The 22,974-nt window shown below is 38.2% G+C and overlaps 1 protein-coding gene across 1 annotated transcript in view; it reads right to left on the bottom strand.

The window, feature by feature from the left end:
* sorcs3a (sortilin related VPS10 domain containing receptor 3a) overlaps window positions 1–22,974 on the bottom strand; it is a 260,536-nt gene that overhangs the window by 32,954 nt on the left and 204,608 nt on the right. Inside the window, exons 12-18 of the mRNA XM_083523063.1 lie at window positions 22,314–22,390; window positions 20,465–20,556; window positions 18,871–18,978; window positions 18,442–18,559; window positions 15,073–15,203; window positions 8,012–8,125; window positions 7,632–7,803 (exon numbers count right to left, since the gene is read on the bottom strand). Of these exons, the coding sequence (XP_083379189.1) occupies window positions 7,632–7,803; window positions 8,012–8,125; window positions 15,073–15,203; window positions 18,442–18,559; window positions 18,871–18,978; window positions 20,465–20,556; window positions 22,314–22,390 (812 nt within the window). The remainder of the gene's footprint in view (window positions 1–7,631; window positions 7,804–8,011; window positions 8,126–15,072; window positions 15,204–18,441; window positions 18,560–18,870; window positions 18,979–20,464; window positions 20,557–22,313; window positions 22,391–22,974) is intronic.

Below are 22,974 nucleotides of genomic sequence, written 5' to 3'. Positions count from 1 at the left end.
AATAGTGACTGAACGTGGAAAGGCATGTTCATGTTAATTAATCTACACATTATTGTCCATAAAGTAAACGTGTATGACCATCAGGCATCTAAATACTTTTTTGCAATATACCGCAATTTCCGGACTATTAAGCGCACCCAAATATAAGCCGCACCCACTGAATTTGACAAAGATTTTTTTTTTTACATAAATAAGCCGCACCTGTCTACATTGAAACTAATACATTTTACACAGGCTTTAACCAAAGACAGTGTCTGTTACGCGGTGTAACGGGTGAAATATGTTGTGGCTCCTTTAAGAGCAGAGCGGCATTTTGGGAATAGCCTGCCGCCGGATTTTTCCGGTATTACTGCATGTGTGCAAGACCGAGGAATATGTCATTATTATTTTCTGATGCTCATTATTAAGTTTCTTTGACTAACCCGTAACGCTGTTGCCAAGAAAAATAAAAAAGCACGAGTTTTGGAAACCTGTCTGTGCTTATATGATTTCTGTTGCAACTGGAGTTAGCGAGCTATCCCTTACCCAGACTCAACCTTACCTGGTTGTTTTCAGCGTGACGAATGATTCGCATTTCCTGCAGTCCGAGTGAGGGACAGGTCAAACATCAGAGGAACATCATCCATATTTATGATGTGGTGCTGCCCGATTTAGTGGGAGCGCATCTGATTTAATATAAAGAGTTTCAATGGTTAACTTTAACCCGTTCGGCAATTTCATTGGTCTAATGTTCTTGTGAAACCGGGAAAAACCCAGGAAAAATCCATAAATTAGCCGCTTCATTGTTTAAGCCGCGGGGTTCAAAGCGTGGGAAAAAAGTAGCGCTTTATAGTCCCGAAAATACGGTAACTAATAATTATAATAGTAATTGTTTAATAATAATCACTAATGTTTGTTTTCGGGGGCTTTTACAAACATTGTGTGTAAACTACAGCTTATATAATTGTAAAGAAAGAACCAGAAATATAGCAGCACTAAGAAAATAGTGTATTGATTGTACATCAATGGTCCTGTACAGAAAAATGTGGATTCACTGTATGTTAAAGCAGCAAGAATAAGATGATTTAACACAAAATAAAGAAGAAACGCTAAATCAATAACTTGACAGCCCTGGTACCCTATTACATAAGTGTTGTGAAAGTGTTGCGTAAGTAATGTGAAACTACAGCTGCAGTCACCAATGATATGACATATAAATAAACATTTCTTCTGAGACAGGTGCACTGAGAGTTGTAGAAGTTATGAGTGAGGTAACATAATAGTACACTATATGGCCAAAATCATAGCATGTGCACCTTCTATAAACTGTTACCGCAAAGAGGACAACATTGTATTGAATGTCTTTGTTTGCTATAGAATTTTGTCAGAGAACACTTTAGTGAGTAAATGGCCAAAAAATTCTCACAGCTATGCTCCGAGATGTATAGGAAAGCTCAAAATTGAGGTTATTAAAACAGCAAAGAAAGGAGAATATCTAGAAAGATGTCTTCTAACATTTAACGTAATTTCTGCCTATGTGAACAACAGGTCTGGTTATAAGAACTTCCATTAGGAATTAAGAAAATGTTAAATTCTTAATTGTGTTAAAGTATATAAAGTGCATGCTACTACAAAAAAACCTACCCTCAGGTTTGGTTCACTGGGTTTTGGCATGATATGATACAAAGTACCTGTGATTCAGAATTACCATAGAGCATAATCAACACACATAATAATAGTAACCACTTTTCAAGGTGAAGCCACAACGACAAACAACACACACTTCCTGACTGAACTGAGTGCTCACACGTACTGGGGAATCAAACACATGGTGAAGTTCTGCTAGTCTGTCAAAGCTGCGTGTGAGTGTGTGCCTGATAAGGATCATCGCCTGCTACTATCTCTGCAAGCCTGTGCCTATTTTACTCACACTCCTTTTGGGTGTTACATCTGGCACCCTGCGTGTGTATAGTGCCACGCACGAGGAGGTGTTGGAGATTGCAGCTGCCACCTCTTCCAAGTGTGTGCATGTGTGTACAAAAAAAAAACCACGAAAAATCTGTGCTCATCCTTTTCTAATATCCATCTCTGTCTCCCCTGTTGGGATATTAATTTCTTAGTGAGCAGTAGCAAATGACACACTGCGCTTTCACAAAACCTTTATTTTAACAGAAGTCCATCGGTGGACGAAATACACAAACCAGGTCCTTGAGTTAATATATATATATATATATATATATATATATATATATATATATATATATATATATATATATATATATATATATATATATATATATATACTATTCAGTTTCTCTAAATTGTGTATTTATGGTGCAGCATTTTTCAAACAATCAGAAAGGCTGTTGGCTACAAAATTTCTAACAAGTGCCAGCTTTCTAATGTGAAATGAGCTTTAAACCATGCACACAAATTTTACATTTACCTTACATGCAGATTACACAAACACATTCAACTTTCCACTCGTTTAGTCTTCAGGGGGATCTCTGAAATCCAAATCCACCACAGCTACTTTAACCGCTTAACATACAGAATACTTATGTAAAGGTTTATTTCCCTGCCTTACCAATTAATTAGCTCTTGTTATTTGGAATTAAGTTAAATAAGGTTATTAGTGTGTTGGCTTTCACGGATGTTCTTTAATTATCACAAGTAACATTCATTCTTAAATTTCTATTCAGTAACTGCTTTATCCTGGATCCGGAGCATAACTAGGGAGTTGTTTTGAGGTGGTGGATCATCTAATTTTAAACTTTTATGCTTGTTGCAGAGGTGGGAGGTAATGAAGTACAAAAGCTTTGTTACTGTACTGATGTAGATTTTTCTGGTATCAGTACTTTACTTCACTATTTATTTTGTATAACTTTTAACTTTCACTTATTAGATTTTCAAACCAGGCTCGTTACTTTTTATTTTTAATCTATATGGTGAAATGTCAATATTTATATTTTCATTGGTTGTTGTTTTTTTTTAGCCCAAAATCCTATTTCCTGTCTATGCGCAGCCTCTATAGTTTACCACTGGTGGATCATTTCCTGGCTCTCACACACCACAAATTAGTAGTTTATGAAAACAGTGAGCAAGTAAGAAGCCAACAAGAAGTCTAATGTTAAACATGATGTAAACATGACTAAGAACATTATCATCTTTTCTTTGCTTGTGTTCTATATGGTTGATGTTTAGTCTGGATACATTCATTAGGTAACAAAATGTAACTTTTTCGTATTAATATATTAATTAGGGCTGTCAAAATTTACGAGTTAAGGCAAATTAATTTCACAAGCATTGATTTTATTAACGCGCAATAAATGCATTCAATTTTTAGGTCCCCTGGTGGTCTAGTGGTTAGGATGCGGCGCTCTCACCGCTGCGACCCGGTTCGATCCCCGGTCAGGGAACCAACCCCAGCCACTCTTAGTCCCAAGCCCGGATAAATGGGGAGGGTTGGGTTAGGAAGGGCATCCAGCGTAAAAACATGTGTCAATTCAAACATGCGGATGATCCACTGTGGCGCCCCCTAATGGGAAAAGCCGAAAGGAAGTTTTAGTTTAATGCATTTTATTTTTAAACCATTTTTATTAATAAATATAAAACAGAAGAAATCCTTCAGCGCAACATACATGTATTCACAACATCTGTTCTTTACTCAGATATAAAATAAAAAAATTATAATTTCCACCGAAAAATTATTTGTTATCATTAAACATTAGTTTTACTGATCCACCAAGTCTCAAATCAAGCACCAAAATCTGCCCAAAATTAACCAATTTTGCACTGGCGCATTTTGTGACAGTTTTTGTCATAATGCATAAACGAACTTAAATTACTCTCTTTTCTAATCGTACAGATAAGAACAATACATAATTGGAATCATTGGGTCTACTTTTATTTGTATACACACAAATAACAACAAAACGCTGTTATTTTATAAAATAAAGAAAACAGTCAGGAGGCGCTCCCCGCCGTCTTTTTCATCTCTCCTCACAGACGCATGAATAAAACAACCTGAATTTTAGTGAATACTTATGCCTTACAGACATAATAAATATATTAATAGAAAGCTCAAAATGTATATTTAAAAACAAAATTCTAAAGATTCTCTGATTATATAATCTGTATGAAAGCTAGAAGAGGTAGAGTTTCTTCGGTATCACCTTATTAACTGTCCATATGGAAACATAGCAAAGGTTCCGTTTGATGTCCTGATGATTTACGTAATTTAAAACACCACAATTACTTTAAAACATTTACAAGAACATGCTCTATATTGAGTCTGGTTTCAATAATAATACACATACATTTGCATAAGGCATCCATATTTGTCCATGCCTATGTTGATTAGAGTATTAAAAACGTGAAAAGTATTAATTTAAGGTACATTTAGAACAATTTAAAATGTGCGATTAAGTTGTGATTAATCGTGAGTTAACTTCAATTTAATATTAATAAAAAAAATTTGTATAGCGATTTTAACAATGAACATTGTCTTAAAGCAGCTTCACACTGATAATGTGGTGATATAAAGAACAATCTTATTCATTCTCAAGTAAGTAAGTTTCTCTCTAATGAGCGAGCCAGTGGCGACTGTGGCAGGAAAAAAAACCTCCCTGATAGGGCATAAGGAGGAAAACTTGAGATTAATCAGACTAAATAGGGAACCCATCCTCATCTGGGTGGCACCGAATGTCCATTTATTACAGTTAAAAAATGTTGAGGTGTGCAGTGTTGGTCAAATGCAAACTATAGTCCTGAGTCAGTGTAGCAAACTGTTGACATTTACTACAGTCCAAATCCACCCTCAAAGCTTCTGTTCTTATTCTGTAATTTCATGGATCCCCAGGACGTTGATGTAAAACCATCCAAAGCTGCAAAGAGTGGCTTCCAATTGAAGAAAACACCATCCAGGCCAGAATGAAACGGGCAGATCCGAGGAAAGTACCAGGAACAGTGGTCATTGGAACCTCAGGAGCATGTTTAACTCATGACAATCATGCGATTAATCAGGATGAAATATTTTATTTGATGGGCAGCCTGAATATTAATATGACGTGAGGTCCAGTTACCACCAGTAATGACTATTTTTTACTTATGTCAGAGCTCAGACTTCTTTACTTGATTAAAAAAAAGTATAGTCAGTACTTTTACCAGAGTATTTTAAAACATTAGTATTTGTACTTCTACTTAAGTAAAGAATGTGTGTACTTTTTCCCCCTCTGGTTGATTGTACCTCGTGTTTCAGATGCAGTGCGTACTACACTTTAGGACATTTTAAAATTCTAAAATTCAATATTTACAATGTTTTTTTTTAAGCCCATAAAAAATGGGGTAAAATATGTTTGCACTTAATTTAAACTTCAAATGTTATGTTTTGAGACGTCTTTGTTTACACTGAAAGAACTGGAAATGGAGTCTAGCCACAACAAAACCTATGAATAAATTTCAGAGCATTGTTGTGTGTGTATGATACAGAGATACAAAAAGAAACTTGGCATTTGGCATTTAGACTACAGTACAGTTCACTACCCATGTTCTGGCTTGGCTGGAAGTTCAACTTCCCCCTGAACTTCATGACCTGCTACTAAATGTCGCTGCACCACACCAACTGGCTTTGCTAAATGAACTTATCAAAGCTTCAAGATTACCTAGATAAATATTTTCTATACTCTAGACAGAGTACTGATGTTCTGGAAGTTTCTGTCTGGCAAAAAAATAAATTCTAAATATATAAATCTCCTGCTTTGTTAAAACTGTTTCAGGGCTTTCATTTGCATGTGTTGCACCTAGCAAACATGAAATATTTAGGGCCGCTCCACGTCTCCAGAACTACTGCCATCGTGCTTCATGAATATAAATTAAAGTTCAATTCGGCGGGAGGATTCTGTGTCAATGTGTGCTGAAATGTTATAATTCCTAGCACTTCCTCTGTTTCTCTCATTGACTCTCCTCCACCCCCTCCCTCCTTCTACCTTAATGATGGGAATAAGCCCTCGTTTCCTCAGCTCATCACAGCTGTAATGCAACATCTATGCCACAGCCAGACCTCCTGAGAGATGCACTTACTTGCCACCTGAGTTTACCTGTGTTTTTGTTTGTGTGTGTGTGTGTGTGTGTGTGTGTGTGTGTGTGTGTGTGTGTGTGGTGTGTGCGTGTGTGCACGCACAAGCACTATAGCAAATACCCAACGTCTGATATCCGGCTTAAGGCTTCATGGGGGAAGGTTTTAAAGAAATCCCTTAACCTGATTTAAACTGTAATGTGGTTTATACAGTGTCACCAGGATAAATTATTCTATGAGATGTGGTTTTGCCACAAGGGCAAAGCAATTAAAGCAAATCATCGAATAAATGTGAAAAGCTTTCTATGAAGCCTCTTAATTACATGCATATGTAAGTGATTTTGTCAACTTTAATGCCTTTTTAAGCTATAATAATAAACTGTAATTGACTCACTTACGATGTAAAGATGTAATGAATAACTTAATGTCATGGACATTATTGATGCAGCAGTTAAAATTAAAAGTATTTTTTAAATAAAACTTTATTAGTGCTCTAATTAAAGCCCTCAAACACATTGTTATGCACTTTGTTTAAATACAGTGCATACACAGTTTATATGTCAAAAATTTCATAGTCCAAACACCACAAATGTTCAATTCATTGCCTGAAATTGAGTCAACTTTTCCCTTTAGAGCAGAGATGACCAAACTAGGGGTGTGCCTTATACGATGAACTTGACCAAGTGTAACCTGAGAAGCAAACTAACGGACCCTCAATTAGATAATATAAGGTCTGCTGCAGCCAAATAAATACAGACCAGCTTTATGTTTCTTATTAAAGCCCACTGGCCTCAAATATAAACTTTATATAAGAAAAGGTCTGCCTTTAATTGGAAAGGTAACTTTAAACCAATGCACAGTTCTTCCATCTGGTCACCAATACCCTATACCAAAATATTTCTGTCCTGATATGAATGGCTTCTTAAGCACTTTAATCAACAGAATACAAGGACTAATTAAATAGTTTGTTGAGTATGTGCGCTTTACAATACTACACGCAAACATATGTGGACACCTGATCTTCACAACCATATGTACCCATTCCAATACCACAGGTATGGACTTATAAATTTTACTTGTAACTTATATAATAGTATTAGTTATTAAGGCTTTCATAAGGTTTATCACTAGTTGAGGGCTGGCTGAGGGAATTTTTACCTATTCTAGAAAGCCTGTTGCACAGATGGCATATCCTTGTGTATCCTATAGATGTTCAGTGCAGTTGAGCTCTGGGGTTATGGACTGGCGCTAATGTACAAACAATCAAACTTCAGTCACTAAAAAATGCTGTTACTGTGTTTTAATGTCACTGCCAACACACTGTTTAATCTGTTAACAAAGTGGATTATATCAGATGTATCTTCTTTCCATGACAAAAAAAATTAAGAAATAAAGAATTGTGAAAACACATTTCAGGTAGAATATAGTTGGAAACTCCAGTGCGACTTGAAATCATCACTATTATTACTACTTAATGTATATTTTCCAATAGAATCTTTGTGTGTACTCAATCACACCACTTCATAAACTCTATTTTAAGTAAATGAGTGCATTAAATTTGTTTTTCTCTACATACCTCTTCCAGTTGTACTATAAAGGTGACATTGGTGCCCATATTTGCTTTGAGGGTGTTGTCATGGGTTGCCAGGTGCAGTCCTCGAGGGGGTCGATTGGGACACTGCTGTTTCCTAGCTGTGTACATGTCTTTAACTCCTTTGGTGCAGTTGTTTGCTGCTACTTTGCGATAACTGACAGGGAATATAATGACATTATCAGTATTTTAATATTCATGTCTCTATTAGTTGTATGCAGAAATGATGGTTTAGCATAATGAGGACATCTGATTGGGATGTCATTAGGGTTATACTGGTATAATATTTCTACATGAGTGGGTGTGGGGGGAAAGAGAGAAAGAGAGAAGAACCCACAGAAAGACTGAGAGAAAGAGAGACTCACCCTGTGCTGTTAAAGTAGTTCTGGCCCTGACTGCAGCTCCGTGATATGGTGAAGGGATTGTACCAGAATGCAGGCAGACAGTTACCATCTACTCTTCGCTCATAGCCATAATCACTAACAGACACACACACACAGACACACAGACAGAGTCAGAGCAAATCAACATCACTGACAGAGATGGAGAGGATTGTAATGCAATACAAGATGCTTAAAAACTAAACATGACAACTAAACACTGCAACACAGAGACAGAGAATTTAGAAATATCTAAATTGCAACACAAGTCAAAAGTAACTATTACTACAAGTCACAATGTATAAATAAATAACTGCAAGGAGGAGAAATAATTTTCTCCTCCTTGCAGCAGTGCACCAAAGTGTATGTTTCCATTATAGTTTTTATCCAAGCAGATTTCAGTCATTACATCATGAGTTGCCAAGTTCAAAGGTATATGTCTCTCGAGCCTACAAAGTAAATAACTGCAGGTGTCAATTAGCTTGCAATCCATGCTGATTAAAGCTGTTGCTTAAACCAATCAGATTTCAACTTGCTGACTCTGAGGCCCTCTAGAATGCGTCCAATAATGTCAGTACATCCTTTAATTGACAGAGAACTCAACCCATAACTGTAGCAAAGTGCCTAAATATACTTGTGTGGGTTTAATAGATGTTTTTTTTTTTTCATTTCACAATGGCTTACAGAAGAGAAGTAATTGATTTGGTCACAGATACACTTACATTCAGCAGATGGACTTTTCAAGAAAAGCTGGACATTGTGAGGAAAGGTCAGCCAAATCAACTCAAAACTGTTGGTAATCTTTTCTCATGAATCATTTATACTTTTGCTTTTACTTTCCAATATAATTTGCTCTAAAACACAATTTGTATTTTTATTTAAAGTACCCAGGAAGGAAATGCATGGAAAAAGCATTTAAAAATGCATGCTAAAGATGATGTATGCGGGTGGTACAGCTGTGGCTGCAATGAAATGAGACAAGTAAACTGTGTTCATTGGTTTTCTCACTTTATTATTGCCATTGAATTTCACTGTATGAGATATGTTGCATCCAGAAAGTATTCACAGTGCTTTACGTTTTCAACATATTCCAAAATGTATTACATTCATTATATTGCTCAAAATTCACATGCACATAAGTATTCACAGCCTTTGCTATGACACTCAAAATTGGGTTCAGGTGCATCATGTTTCCACTGATCATCCTTGAGATGTTTCTATAACTTGATTGAAGTCCACCTGTGGTAAATTTAGTTGATTGGACATGATTTGGAAAATGCACACACAGTTAACAGTACATGTCAGAGCACAAACCAAGCCATGAAGTCCAAGATGCCTCGGCTGGAGGCTCGAAGGGGGGCTCGGACAGAGCCCCCAAAACTACGGCCAGGTCCCACCCAGGCACTCTAGGTCGTACCGGGGGCCCCAGCCCCAGGGTGGCAAAGCCAACAACTTGGTGACCTGTCCCTGGAGGAAAGCCAGCACTGAACAGACCTGGCAGTGAACTGGATCCAGCTGATGGTGCTTACACCACGAGCAAACCAGACGCCACATGGCGGCATACGACCTCCTCGTGGAGGGAGCACTGGCATGGGGTCACAAGCCACAGCCTCCACAGCTCCTTACGGGGGTGAATTATGGCACCCCTGAGCTGGAAAAGGAGATCCCTCCTCAAAGGAATCTCCCATCCAGCATGCTCGAGAAGAGCTACCAGGTCCATGGTTTGCTCTACCACCTTGGAGCTACCAGGAAAAGACAGACTCCGTCCTGGCAAACTCTCTCCAGAACTCGTGGAGTCGGGGGGAAAGGCATACAGACGCAGCCCCGGCCACGCCTGACCCAAGGCGTCCAGCGCCAGCCGGGCTGGAGGAGCAAGGGAGAACCAGAGAGGACACTGCGCTCAAAAAGGGAAGTTTCCACTGGGCCCAAAGGAGGATCTGGTGCGCCTGCCTGCACAGGGGGCGCGAACGCATACCTCCCTGACGGTTGATGTAGGAGACCACCGCAGTATTGTCCGTACGGACCAACACGTGGTGACCTCCGAATTCTGTGAGGAAATGCTTTAGTGCTAGAAGCACGGTCTGTCCTTAGGGTTAAGCGACAACCATGGACTCCCAGCAGGGGGCCTAGAGATAGGAACCGGGGATCTCTCCAAACATCTAAGGCATGTAGGCATCACCGCGTGACCTTGATGGGTGGAGCTGCCATAAGCCCTAGCAGTTTCTGAAACTGCTTAAAAGTGAGAGGCTGCCCTTCTCTGACCTTCCTGATGGCCGTAAGGATGGTCACAATGCGATCAGGGGAAAGCTGCACGCACAAAGTAGTCGAATCCCATATGACACAGAGATAGGTGATTGTCTGTATTGGAGAAAGCACACTCTTCCCAGCATTCCGTCGAAACCCCAATGCCTTCATGTGGGCGATCTCGATGCCGGACCACCAACTGCTCCGATTGAGCTAGGATCAAACAATCGTCATGGTAGTTGAGGATGCGAATGCCCTGAGACCTCAGGGGAACCAGAGCCGCATTCACACATGTTGTAAAGATACGGGGTGAAAGGGCAGGCCCAAACGGAAGAACCCGGTATTGGTAAGCTTCGGCCCCAAAAACGAACCTTAGGAACTTCCTGTGAGAAGGTAGAATGAAAACATGAAAGTACGCATCCTTTAGATCTACCGTGACAAACCAGTCCTCGGATCTGATTTGAAGCATGACCTGCTTGAGGGTCAGATAGGACAGATAGGGGTGTCGAGATCTCCTGGACCACTAGGATGTCAGGTAAAGACCAAGGAGAGAGCTCGCTGGGTTAATGAACCAGGTCCCTGAGGGGGCTGGGACAAAGTGGGCACCGGAAAGAGCAGTGCGGAGCGCCCCTTCACAGCCGGATCCCCAGAAAGTCTTATGTCAGGACCTTTCATCTAAGCCTTCCTGTTGAAGATGACAGTCCTTAGATCTGTCACCTCAGGAGGCGTCACTGCCGAGTGCTGCGCAGGATCCCTTACACAGGGAAAGCGAGTCACGACACTGTTTCTGCACCTCCCGGTGGGAGGTGGAGGGTTGCGGTTAGGGCTGCGCCCAGCGAGCAGCCCCATGTGAGCGGCATGGGAGGTACCACTGGAATGCCGCCACCTGTTTCTTATTCTCCTGAAACCTTTCGACCATGACCTGGACACCTTGGATAAAAAAGGGAAGACCCCGAAACGGAGGTTGTGACACGGGTGTCAGAAAGCGGTCATCTAATTTACGAGATGAAAGCACTTTCTGCTTATGAGCTGCGTTACAAGCAACGTAAGCTCCTCGGCTTCTGTATCACAGAGCGCACCTTAAGGACTCTCGGACCATAAGAAACAATTTTTGAACTCTTTAGCGTAAATGCCAAGTGTCATGTCAGGAGGAAACCATGCACCGTTCATCAGCTCGCCAATACCATCCTTACAGTGAAGCATGGTGGTGGCAGCATAATGTTGTGGGGATGTCTTTCAGTGGCAAAAACTGGGAGACCAGTCAGGATCAAGGTAATGATGAATGCAGCAATGTACACAGTACATTACATACCTCAGACCTCAGTCTGGGGCAATGGTTCATCTTACATGCCCCCCTTTACCACATTCTTTTTGCTAATTATTTTATGACCAAGGTGCATAATTGGAAAATACAGTTTTCCCCAGATTTGTTAAAATAGATTTGTCAAAAAATAGCAACATATTGAAGAAAAGCAAATGGTACATACTGATTGTGCTAGTCAACAATATATTATTGTAATATTATGTTGTAATGACAATGTACACATGTGATAAGAGAGAAGACAAATTGTATTTCGATTCCTCTGTATGTCTGCACATATGTATGGTGGCATTGACTAAAAAAAAACAACCTTGAATAATCAGTACTGAAAATAGATTCAAAGCGGCAGCTGAGATGTTGCTCTTCAATACTGGTTATGATAAAGTTAATGTGAAAAATACTAATTAGTAAGCTAGCAAATACAGACGTAGACTATGCAACAGAGAGACACTGCATCAAATAAACGTCGAGATACCTTAAATACAAAAATATAAACACAACCCTGAAATAACTAAACACTGCCACTCAGAACCTTGATCATATAACAAAGACATAATAACCTAACAACCTAAAGAAAACTCACTATTCTAACTGATAATACAGAAAAAACACAAGGCAACACACAGCCTCAACACTGAAACACACAACGACACAACATAGCATCATAATAAAAAGAAATAACACACAAAAAGCAACACACAACTACAGCTTTCAAACCTAATAGGCCAGAACTTAATATTCTAACATATGATACAGAAAAAAAACAACACAAAGCACAACAACCCCAACACTGAAGCACAACATATAGAAAACAATATTACCAACACAAAAACACTGCAATGCACTACCTAGACAACTCACTATTCTATCACTGTACATTGCAGAAAAAACACAACACAGCAACCCACAACCCAACAATAAAGCAGACGACATATAGAAAACTTGGGATCATGACAAATAACAACTACAACACAAGACACAATTTGAAGAGATGTTAATTTTTCTTCTGCTTTTTTTTTTTTTGACACAATGCTAATATCTGTACTAACAAAACAATTTTGCAATTAGTATTCTTTCAGCTGATAATGAAGTGAAAGTAAAACTCCTGTGATTCCTAGTCATTTTTATTCAACACAAATCTGAGCAAAAATGCATATTTATTAGAACTTGTACAATATCAGCCATAGGCTCATTATATCTTTTCTGTTAGACAGGAAGTCCCAACTGTGTTGTATCCGGTAGCAATAATTACGGCCCTTAATGTTTCGCTGATTGCCTTTTATCTATTTGAAAGTTAATTAAAAGTTTGCTCCATTATAATTAGAAATGCCCACAACTTTGGTTTACTTCTTCACCGTAGACCGAAATCATAAAACGGCAGGAGTGTATTGATGAGCCCTCTCAATCTAGTCAAACATACTTTGTGGGAAATTAATGGATCTGCATTAAACCTCTGTGGTTTGACCTTGTTTAGATGGAATTAATATTAAAAATGTCTGTCTTTTCTAGATAAAAAAAATAAATAAAAAACATCACAACAGCATGAAATTTGCATAGAAATTAAATCTGCGCGGTAGCTCGTCTTCGCACGTTGTCACAGATGTTGCCAGCTCGCATCACACAAACGCGCAGCGCACTGAAATGTTCTTTCCTGTCCAGAACAGACAGTGACACTGAACGTGATGCTGTATGAAAATCAAAGCACGTTACGATGTTTTTACACTTTTTAAAATTGCGCTTTCTTCATTTCCCGTCCTTGTTTGTGCTATTGGTAGAACTGGTTAAAAAAGAATATGCTGCTCCAACAGTTTGATTAATTTTATGTGAAAAAAGGTACCAAGGTGCCATATATTTCACAACATTCAATACTTGATATAATGAGGGAGACCTTTAGATTTCTATTATTCTAGACGGGGTTCTTGGGTGCAAAGAAGAGAAATCTTCAGAGACCAAACACTGACAATCACTGATTGCCACTGCAGGGCCCTTAAGCAAGACCCTTAACCCTCAATTGCTAAAGGCTTTTTCCAAACGCCATAAATGTAAATGGATAGTGCAAAGATTGGGATTGTAATAGACATTAATTGTACTGTATTAACCATATTATTTATTTGTTTGTTTGTTTGTTTGAATATTTGATCCAACATCGAGTAGCTTTTATTGTCATTTCATCTATATACAGTACAGTACCCAATAAAACTAAATAATGTCCCCTTAGGACCAAGGTGCTTCATGAAACAACAGAAACTAGCACAATATAACCCACACACAAAGCTAACCAGGACACTACATAAAGTGCAAATGTAACAGACACACACAAAACTAACCAGGATACTACATAAAGTGCAAATGTGTGGAAAGATTTAGTGTAAACTACACAACACAATAACATGTCTGTAAAGCACCAGCCATAATAGCAAATATGTAAATAAACTATTAGTGATGGGAAGATCTGATCATTTTAGTGATTCTTTGCATCTTGTTCATCAAATAAACTAACCTTTTTTTCTTTAAGTTAATAGTGTTCCATTAATACATTTATTGCCTAAATAGCGTTTATGGAAATCACGTGACAAAAGGACGAATGACTCGGACCAGAGGACTCATGAGATAAAATACTTCATTCTGTTTCCTGAGTAATGCACTGCATAGAACGACTCGAAGAGTCGATGTGTAAACTGCTTGATTCTGTTTTCCGTATATAACCTATGGAGATTTTGTGATGCTTTGCTCATCCACGTCCAGTAGAAAATGAACCAATAATTTTTGAGACTTGTTCTTCTGAGTCTCATTAAAGACACGTTTTAAAATGAACGTCCTAACGTTTCTGATTGATTGTGAAAAAAATTTCTATTATTATTTAAAATAAATGATTTTTTTGACATTTTTATCTAAATAATCAAATCTAAGCACATTCTTAAACAAATAGAACCAGGCTTTATATTATTCCTTTTTTTTCCCCTTATATTTATTTATTAAAAATAATAAATTTTAGTTTTTTAATCGCAAATGATAGTAATCACCAACACTGCTGGTGTTTTGAGAATATTATGTTTATTAATTACTCGTCATAGTTGTAAACCTAATTGGCTTGTCACTTGAAAAGGAATGCAATAATGCTAACTTTAATACGACTATAATTTTCATAAAACCAGACAGTGCTATTAGTACAAATGGATATGTGGAATTTGCAGCAATAAAAAGCTCCAACAGCACGATTAATTTAATATGAAAAAGGCACAGAGTTGCAATATTGCTCAAAAGATTTAAATCTGTGCTGGGATTATGAGGTGGCCCTTTAAGTTTAGATGGGCCCTTGGATGCTAACAATCAAGAGAAATCCTAATCTAGATCATGGGCTTCTTCATAGCTCAATCAGTAACAATCAGCATCTTTCTTTCATGCAATAATATTTCATTTCTTATGGATAGAAATAGAATGAGTGAGTTTGTAGTGAATGTACCAGTACAGTTTCACTTACCATTCAAAATCATGCGCTCTACAAATGCAAGGCTCAGCCGATAGGATCCTTGTCTCCTTTCCCATCATGCAGTAGTTTCCCGGGCGGCGCTTGATAAAGATCTGTTTTTGGCCCATTACACATGGCTCACCCTGAGACACAAAACAGAAAAATAAATATTAGATAATAATCCTGGGCTATAGATTTACTTGATGTGCTTTAGGGTCATTTGTGTTAATAGTTAGGAAATAGAGAATGCTTAAGCATTATTTAAACTTGTTCCTTCCCCATGCTGTGCATCTCTTTAATTTTACTCATCGTGGGGGGGATCGGTGCTGACTTTCGCCACTGACAGGACTTTGCACAGACACTTGCACAGATTTATGCCTTATTGCCTATGTTTGTGGATACTGCTGGAAGCTGTAAATCTATCTACAGTGAGGAAAATAAGTATTTGAACACCCTGCTATTTTGCAAGTTCTCCCACTTAGAAATTATGGAGGGGTCTGAAATTGTCATCGTAGGTGCATGTCCACTGTAAGAGACATAATCAAAAAAAAAAAATCCAGAAATCACAATATATGATTTTTGAACTATTTATTTGTATGATACAGCTGCAAATAAGAATTTGAAAACTTGTTTATCAGCTAGAATTCTGACCCTCAAAGACCTGTTAGTCTGCCTTTAAAATGTCCACCTCCACTACATTTATTATCCTAAATTAGATGCACCTGTTTGAGGTCGTTAGCTGCATAAAGACGCCTGTCCACCCCATACAATCAGTAAGAATCCAACTACTAACATGGCCAAAACCAAAAAACTGTCCAAAGACACTAGAGACAAAATTGTACACCCCTACAAGGCTGGAAAGGGCTACGGGGAACTTGCCAAGCAGCTTGGTAAAAAAAGGTCCACTGTTGGAGCAACCATTAGAAAATGGAAGAAGCTAAACATGAATGTCAATCTCCCTCAGACTGGGGCTCCATGCAAGATCTCACCTCATGGGGTCTCAATGATCCTAAGGAAGGTGAGAAATCAGCCCAGAACTACACAGGAGGAGCTGGTCAATGACCTGAAAAGAGCTGGGACCACCGTTTCCAAGGTTACTGTTGGTAATACACTAAGACGTCATGGTTTGAAATCATGCATGGCACGGAAGGTTCCCCTGCTTAAACCAGCACATGTCCAGGCATGTTTTAAGTTTGCCAATGACCATTTGGATGATTCAGAGGAGTCATGTAGTCAGATGAGACCAAAATAGAACTTTTGGGTCATAATTCCACTAAACGTGTTTGGAGGAAGAAGAATGATGAGTACCATCCCAAGAACACCATCCCTACTTTGAAGCATGGGGGTGGTTGCATTATGCTTTGGGGGTGTTTTTCTGCACATGGGACAGGGTGACTGCACTGTATTAAGGAGAGGATGACCGGGGCTATGTATTGGGAGATTTTGGGGAACAACCTCCTTCCCTCAGTTAGAGCATTGAAGATGGGTCGAGGCTGGGTCTTCCAACATGACAATGACCTGAAGCACACAGCCCGGATAACCAAGGAGTGGCTCTGTAAGAAGCATATCAAGGTTCTGGCGTGGCCTAGCCAGTCTCCAGACCAAAACCCAATAAAGAATCTGTGGAGGGAGCTCAAACTCCGTGTTTCTCAGCAACAGGCCAGAAACCTGACTGATCTAGAGAAGATCTGTGTGGAGGAGTGGGCCAAAATCCCTCCTGCAGTGTGTGCAAACCTGGTGAAAAACTACAGGAAACGTTTGACCTCTGTAATTGCAAACAAAGGCTACTGTACCAAATATTAACATTGACTTTCTCAGGTGTTCAAATACTCATTTGCAGCTGTATCATATCTTCAAGATGTTACTTATGTCAAAAAAATGTTTCAACCTTTTACTAGCCCTAATGCTTCTACTGAGCACATGCTTGTATCATTCGTTATCCTCTACACAACTGCTGTGGTGCTGTCCATAAGGGTATGGAATTACAGTTTTTCTAGAGTTTGGGGTAATATTAGTTGATGCAAAGTTTCACAAAATTCAGGTACTGACTCAGCACATTCAAACTCCTGACAGAATCAGCCTAGCCTGTTGATTTTAAGGCATTCCTAAATTTTGGATTCCTATTCTACAGTCATTGTGCATTGCAGGTTCTTCTAAATTACTTCTGAACACTTTATTTGTTGCCTGTAAGACAGGAGTAAGTGGTTGGACTGACCAAAGTTATGCTACAGGAGAAATCTGTATACCCCACTATATAGTACAGTAGCAGTCATCAAGATTATTATCGCCCCTTATTGGTTAACATGTTAATTGCATGGCCTTAAGGCTGCATAATTCAACAAATGAACCATCAGTGCCTCTGCTTGTGGATGGTAAATATACATTCATAATACAAAGGGCAACCTGTCCACCTGCCCAATATGTAAAATGGTTGCAACCAAATTGTCCTGTTCTGTTGAGCAGAATGGAAAAACTACAACCAAGAACTGTGCGATCTTATCCACAATCGACCAATGTGGGTACATGCTTTTAATACAGCCAAGAGGCATATTTGTTATTTGATGGGACCTGAAGGTGAACTGATTGAACAAGTCAATCAGGAATAAAAGCCTGCAGCCATACCAAACCCTGTGTGGATATGATTGAGGACCCCTGCCATAACTTCATCTTTGTGCCTTGTGTGCCTTTTTTGAAAAAGCAGGCACCATCTATCTAATCTTGCCAGTTGTCTCCATTTAACAAACGCTTAGAAATCATCAGTTTGTATAACCCTGTCATGTTATTAGGCCAAACCAATCTTAACAAAACAAATAGGTTTTTCATATACATTTGAGAGTGATTCCAGTAATGTAGTTTATCAAGTTTATTGTCAACAAAACAGACATTAGCTAGAAAGGGGGTTGAAGGAAAGGCACCTAGAGGCACCTACATAGTGCTTACACTCCATCTTGTTTCACTCGACTCTGGCTAAATTTGTGATGTGTAAGATGTGTGTATATAAGCTTTAGTAATGTCTGGTGGTCTTGAATTCACAGGACTCTTTGTGCACAGAGGAAGACAAACACCATAGCACAGTTCACAGAATCACAAGTACTATTAAAATGGAAATATACTGTATAAGAAGCCATGATAAGAAGCAGCATGTCACCATAGTACAGTATTGTCTTAGGGATTCACAATTTCTATTTGAATATCCAGTCACATTTTAAAATGTGCATACATTTCCATATGTTTGACTTTTCATAAACATCCAGTTGAATACTTTTCCATGCGTTCCCAAACCGCACAAGAATCCTGTTACGGTAATGACATTGATCCTGATTATGATTCTCTGAAATCTGGTGTAGTGGCTTGATTTTGTATCCCCAAACAGTTTCCTACCTGATTGTGCAAATGCCATGTTTGGTAGTCTCCTTCAGCACAGCGCTTGGTAAACAGGGACTTGTAGTCGATTTTGATCAGCTGCCACTCAGAGCGATCACTGAAGTGTCCGAAAAACCTAGCAGAGCAAAAAATACTGAAAATTAAAATTAAGGAAACTGTGATAGACAAGGTCCCTGTTGTATGAACAACAGCAAAAAAATCTGAAAGCAAATCAAGATGGTTTTGATTGTCAGGTCTTTTGAGGGACCAGTCATTTAAAAGTGGCATCTGTTAAATGGATGCAATAAAAAAGGAATCTGAGAATAATTAACCTTTGGCTGTTTGGGGGCTTTGTCTTTATCCTTGTCATGGCTTTTTAAAGAGCGAGAATGGGATCAAGAGAATAAGTGTAAACAAAATAAAAAAGTGAAAGTGTTGAACACTTACGTAAGTATCTGATTTTCCATTCCTGGCTCGACCAGAACACCGTCCACAAACAGAGGCATGGCTGAGAAAATATGATGTGTCCACTGTCTCCCTTCATCAAAGCTGATCCTAGAATAGACATGGGTAATATGATTAAACATTTTCTACTAAACACTACTAATAAGTAATCCTCATTAAAAAGTGCTGATAAGTTGTGTATTATATCTTGAATTTCTTTTTTTCCAGCATATCCCAAAGTGTTTTATTCCTCTCATACCAAAGCTATTTGCTAATCATTAAAACTTAATAATATATTTAGATATGGTTTTGTTGCTGTAGTATCAACCAATTTGTGGTACACTCTCCACATATGTGCTAATAATACACTGATTTTTAAGGTGTTATTTTATACACTATGCTTTCTGTAATTTAATATTTATAACAGGCGTCTCCAATGTTAGACTAACAATACGTTTCCTAACATGGAAGACTCTTCAAAACAGAGGACTTTGGCAACATAACAGCATGACATGGAAAAAAGAAGCTGTTGCAAGAAATTCTGTTTATAGCTGCTATAACATGCCACTACATTAAATATAACTTTAATTGTTTAAACCTCCTATGTAATCTTTTATATATAATTAATGTTAAATAGATATTTTTATTTGATTTGATATTAAAGTGAGAAATCAACAATTACTATAAAACTGAACTGAGGCAGATAGCAAACAAACAGTGTTCAATGTCACTGATAAAACATCTATTTCTGTAACCGGAGGAAGCTGGTAAACTTTTTTATTATTTTTTTAAAGGAAAAGATATATAGAAATGGAAGGTTTTGGTAAGCCTATGTGACGATGAAGACAAATCAAAACAAAAGGGGCCACCTTTTAGCAATAGCGAGAGACGAAGGAGGAAGAGCTAAGAGTTGATGGGGGAAAAAATAACGGAAAACTTTGACTCTGACAGCTTTTTAGTTCCACCTCAGAGGTGCTAACAGTGGAGTAGCGCATGTGTGACAAGGTTTAACAACCTTACTGAAGAACGACACCAAAGTCCCTTTGCTACTTCAAAACTAGCAAAGCTTCGGAGGGAGACAGCGGGTTGACATGCATCCCTTACTGGCTGGGACGTGACTTAAAATCATAGTAGCAGGGAATGAGACAAATGCTTTCAACACATTTGGCCAGGGATGACTACCTCGCCTGGCTTGCTCAAGAGAAACTGAATTGAAGATAGCACACTCCAACAATTCTATCGCTCTGGGCATTAAAGGCGAGTGAAAGAAAAAGAAAACTCAGAGGATTAAAGGGCACCAAAGCAGAGATTTGAGATCTCCGATTTGAAGAGTGTGGTAATTCCAGGGGATAAGCAAGGAATTCCATAGGGACTATACAGTGGATTTGCTTGTTTGAAAAAGACCTTTAAGCATCATTCTTGGGAAGATTCACAAAATTTTTTCACAATTAGACACAAAGAGTTTCAAGTCATTAACATAAACCCTCCTCAAAAAAATGAACCCTTACTAGGATCATGATTTCCCTTAAGAATTGACTTAAATCAGGAGTACAGTTGGCAGACTGTTACTTTTGCAGATTGGCCCTTTAACACATACCAGAAGTGCCTTGTGGGAACTGTGGGCTGTTTGACTGCAAGTAGAGCTCCGGCTTTATCCAAAAACCAAACATTGTGCTCCTCATCAAATACCTGCAGAAAAGTGCAAAATGTATATTCATATCCATTTCAAACTGTGGGAATGAATCTCAATAGTAACGGTGAATATTCTGTATATAAAGCTTTGAAGCTCACAATAGCTTCTTATTTTATTTTTTTTATTAAACACTTTTGTGTGTGTGTGTGTGTGTGTGTTTATATATATATATATATATATATATATATATATATATATATATACACACACACAACACGTTAAGCAAATTCATTTTAACAGCACTAATTTTATTTAGTGATTAATGCTTCAAAACTAGATATGTATGATTTTTTATTAAAAATATAAATAAATAGATGTTAATACAAAAGAGGCAAAACTAAAACCAACACAACACATTTATTCACAACGTCCTTTCTCTACTCAGATATAAAAAAAAAAATAATAAATAATTATTTGAATTAATTAAATATTTGTTTTACTGTTGGTGAAGGGAACAGAGGTGATGAGGAGGTGATGGGTCGGTATGGCCTTAAGGAGAGGAATGTGGAAAGGCAGATGGTGGTAGATTTTGCTAAAAAGGATGAAAATGGCAGTGGTGAACACTTATTTTAAGAAGAAGGAGGAGCATAGGCTGACGTATAAAAGTGGAGGAAGGTGAACACAGGTGGACTATGTTCTATGTAGGAGATGCAACCTGAAGAAGATTGGAGACTGTAACGTGTTGGCGGGGGACAGTGTAGCTAGACAGCATCGGATGGTGGTCTGTAGGATGGTTTTGGAGGTGAAGAAGAAGTGGAGGTAAAAAGAAACCCTTTTCTCCTTCCTTAGTGTCCAACTTCTCATACAGCTCCTCATATGCCTTTTCCTTAGCTTTTGCCACATCCCTCTTCACCTGCTGCCGCATCTACTTGTTCTCTTACCTACTTTTTTTCATCTCTCTGCCGATCCCAATTCTGTTCAGCAACGATTTTAGTATATCTTCCTAAGGGAAAATACTATAGAAATTTGATCTATAGACTTGGATATATTTTAGAGTAGCCAATGTGCTGCTTGTATAGCAGTACAGATTTACTGTTCTCTAAAGGTAAGTAACATAAAGCCATTATTGTCAAAATAGCTGGCAACAAAAGTAAAATACCCTTAGTGAATGTCAAAAACTGTGTCCAAAGTGTCAATATTTTGTGTGAGCACCATTGTTATCTTGCAAAGATGATTCCTGAAATGTGAGGGGTGTACTCACCTTTGTAAGATACTGTGTGTGTGTATGTGTGTGTGTGTGTGTGTGTGTGTGTGTGTGTGTGTGTGTGTGTGTGCGTGTGTGTGTATATGCGTGTGTATTTATGTATGTGTGTAGTGTCTAATCCAAGCAAACCTGAACTGAGTTAAGCATGTGAGCATTTGTAGTGAGAAGTTACAACATAAACGTTTTCCTTTAATAAAATGTACACCTTCCACTGCTGTCAATGCACAATAGCAAACGACTCGAATAAAATGTGCCTTTTTCTGTTTTGCAAACTAATGTGAACGGCAGCCTTGTAGTTCACTAGTGATGCAAATTCAGTAAACAAATTATCAGCTGCTGTAAAAATATTGAATACAATCATTTGTCTACATCTCAAGGGATGTAGTATCTAGGGTTAGGGTTAGGAGTATAGGTTATATAGTATAGAGTACAGAGGTTAGTATAGTCTTAAGGAGACATATAGCAGAGAATAATCTGGACTCATGGCTGTTATTTAGTGTTTGTATGGCAGCTATAAATTAACATTATAGCATTTTCAAGTCCACATACCTGTCTCCAGGTATTGCCAGCATCTGATGATATGAACATTCCAACATTATTGTAAGAAAGCTCAGAGCCCATATTGCCTGAGGGGGGGGAAGCAAAGGCAAAATTCAAAAGAAGTGGAAATTTGACAGCCACAAAATATTACTCAGAAAAACAGGTTTTCTCATTGGTTGAGGCACTGTGCACATTTACAGGTAACCTGCATTCAAAGTGGTCATGACCCAACATAGCAGTCAGAAGTCATTCATTTTTAATGATTCATGCAGGATGCAAAGCCCACTAGAGACACAGTGGCCTGAGCGAAGCATGGTGAGAAAAGAGTGCCAGTGTGAGCACAGGCTTTCAGAGCTATTTCCAATTGATCAAATGTCCTGTATACAACATATAAACTTGAGTTTAGTATCTAAATGCTTTTATTTCTAAAATGTAAAAGAGACAATTTTCAAAAGAGTCAGTGTTCAATCATACCAACAAAATGTACCAATGTTGTTTTAATTTATATATTTGAAAAAATAAACACATTTGATTCAAGACCATTTGGTATTTTTGAATTTTTTGCAAGAATAGTACGAAAAGCAACTTCATGCAATGATGCAACAACTGTCTTTATCTTTATGAAACTATGAGAGGTTAAGTGATCGAGATAAGGCCTGAATTTAGGAGC

This window comes from Silurus aristotelis (genome assembly GCF_946808225.1).
Source record: "Silurus aristotelis genome assembly, chromosome: 20".
Lineage (NCBI taxonomy): Eukaryota > Metazoa > Chordata > Actinopteri > Siluriformes > Siluridae > Silurus > Silurus aristotelis.
This window is presented reverse-complemented; position numbering and strand designations above follow the sequence as displayed.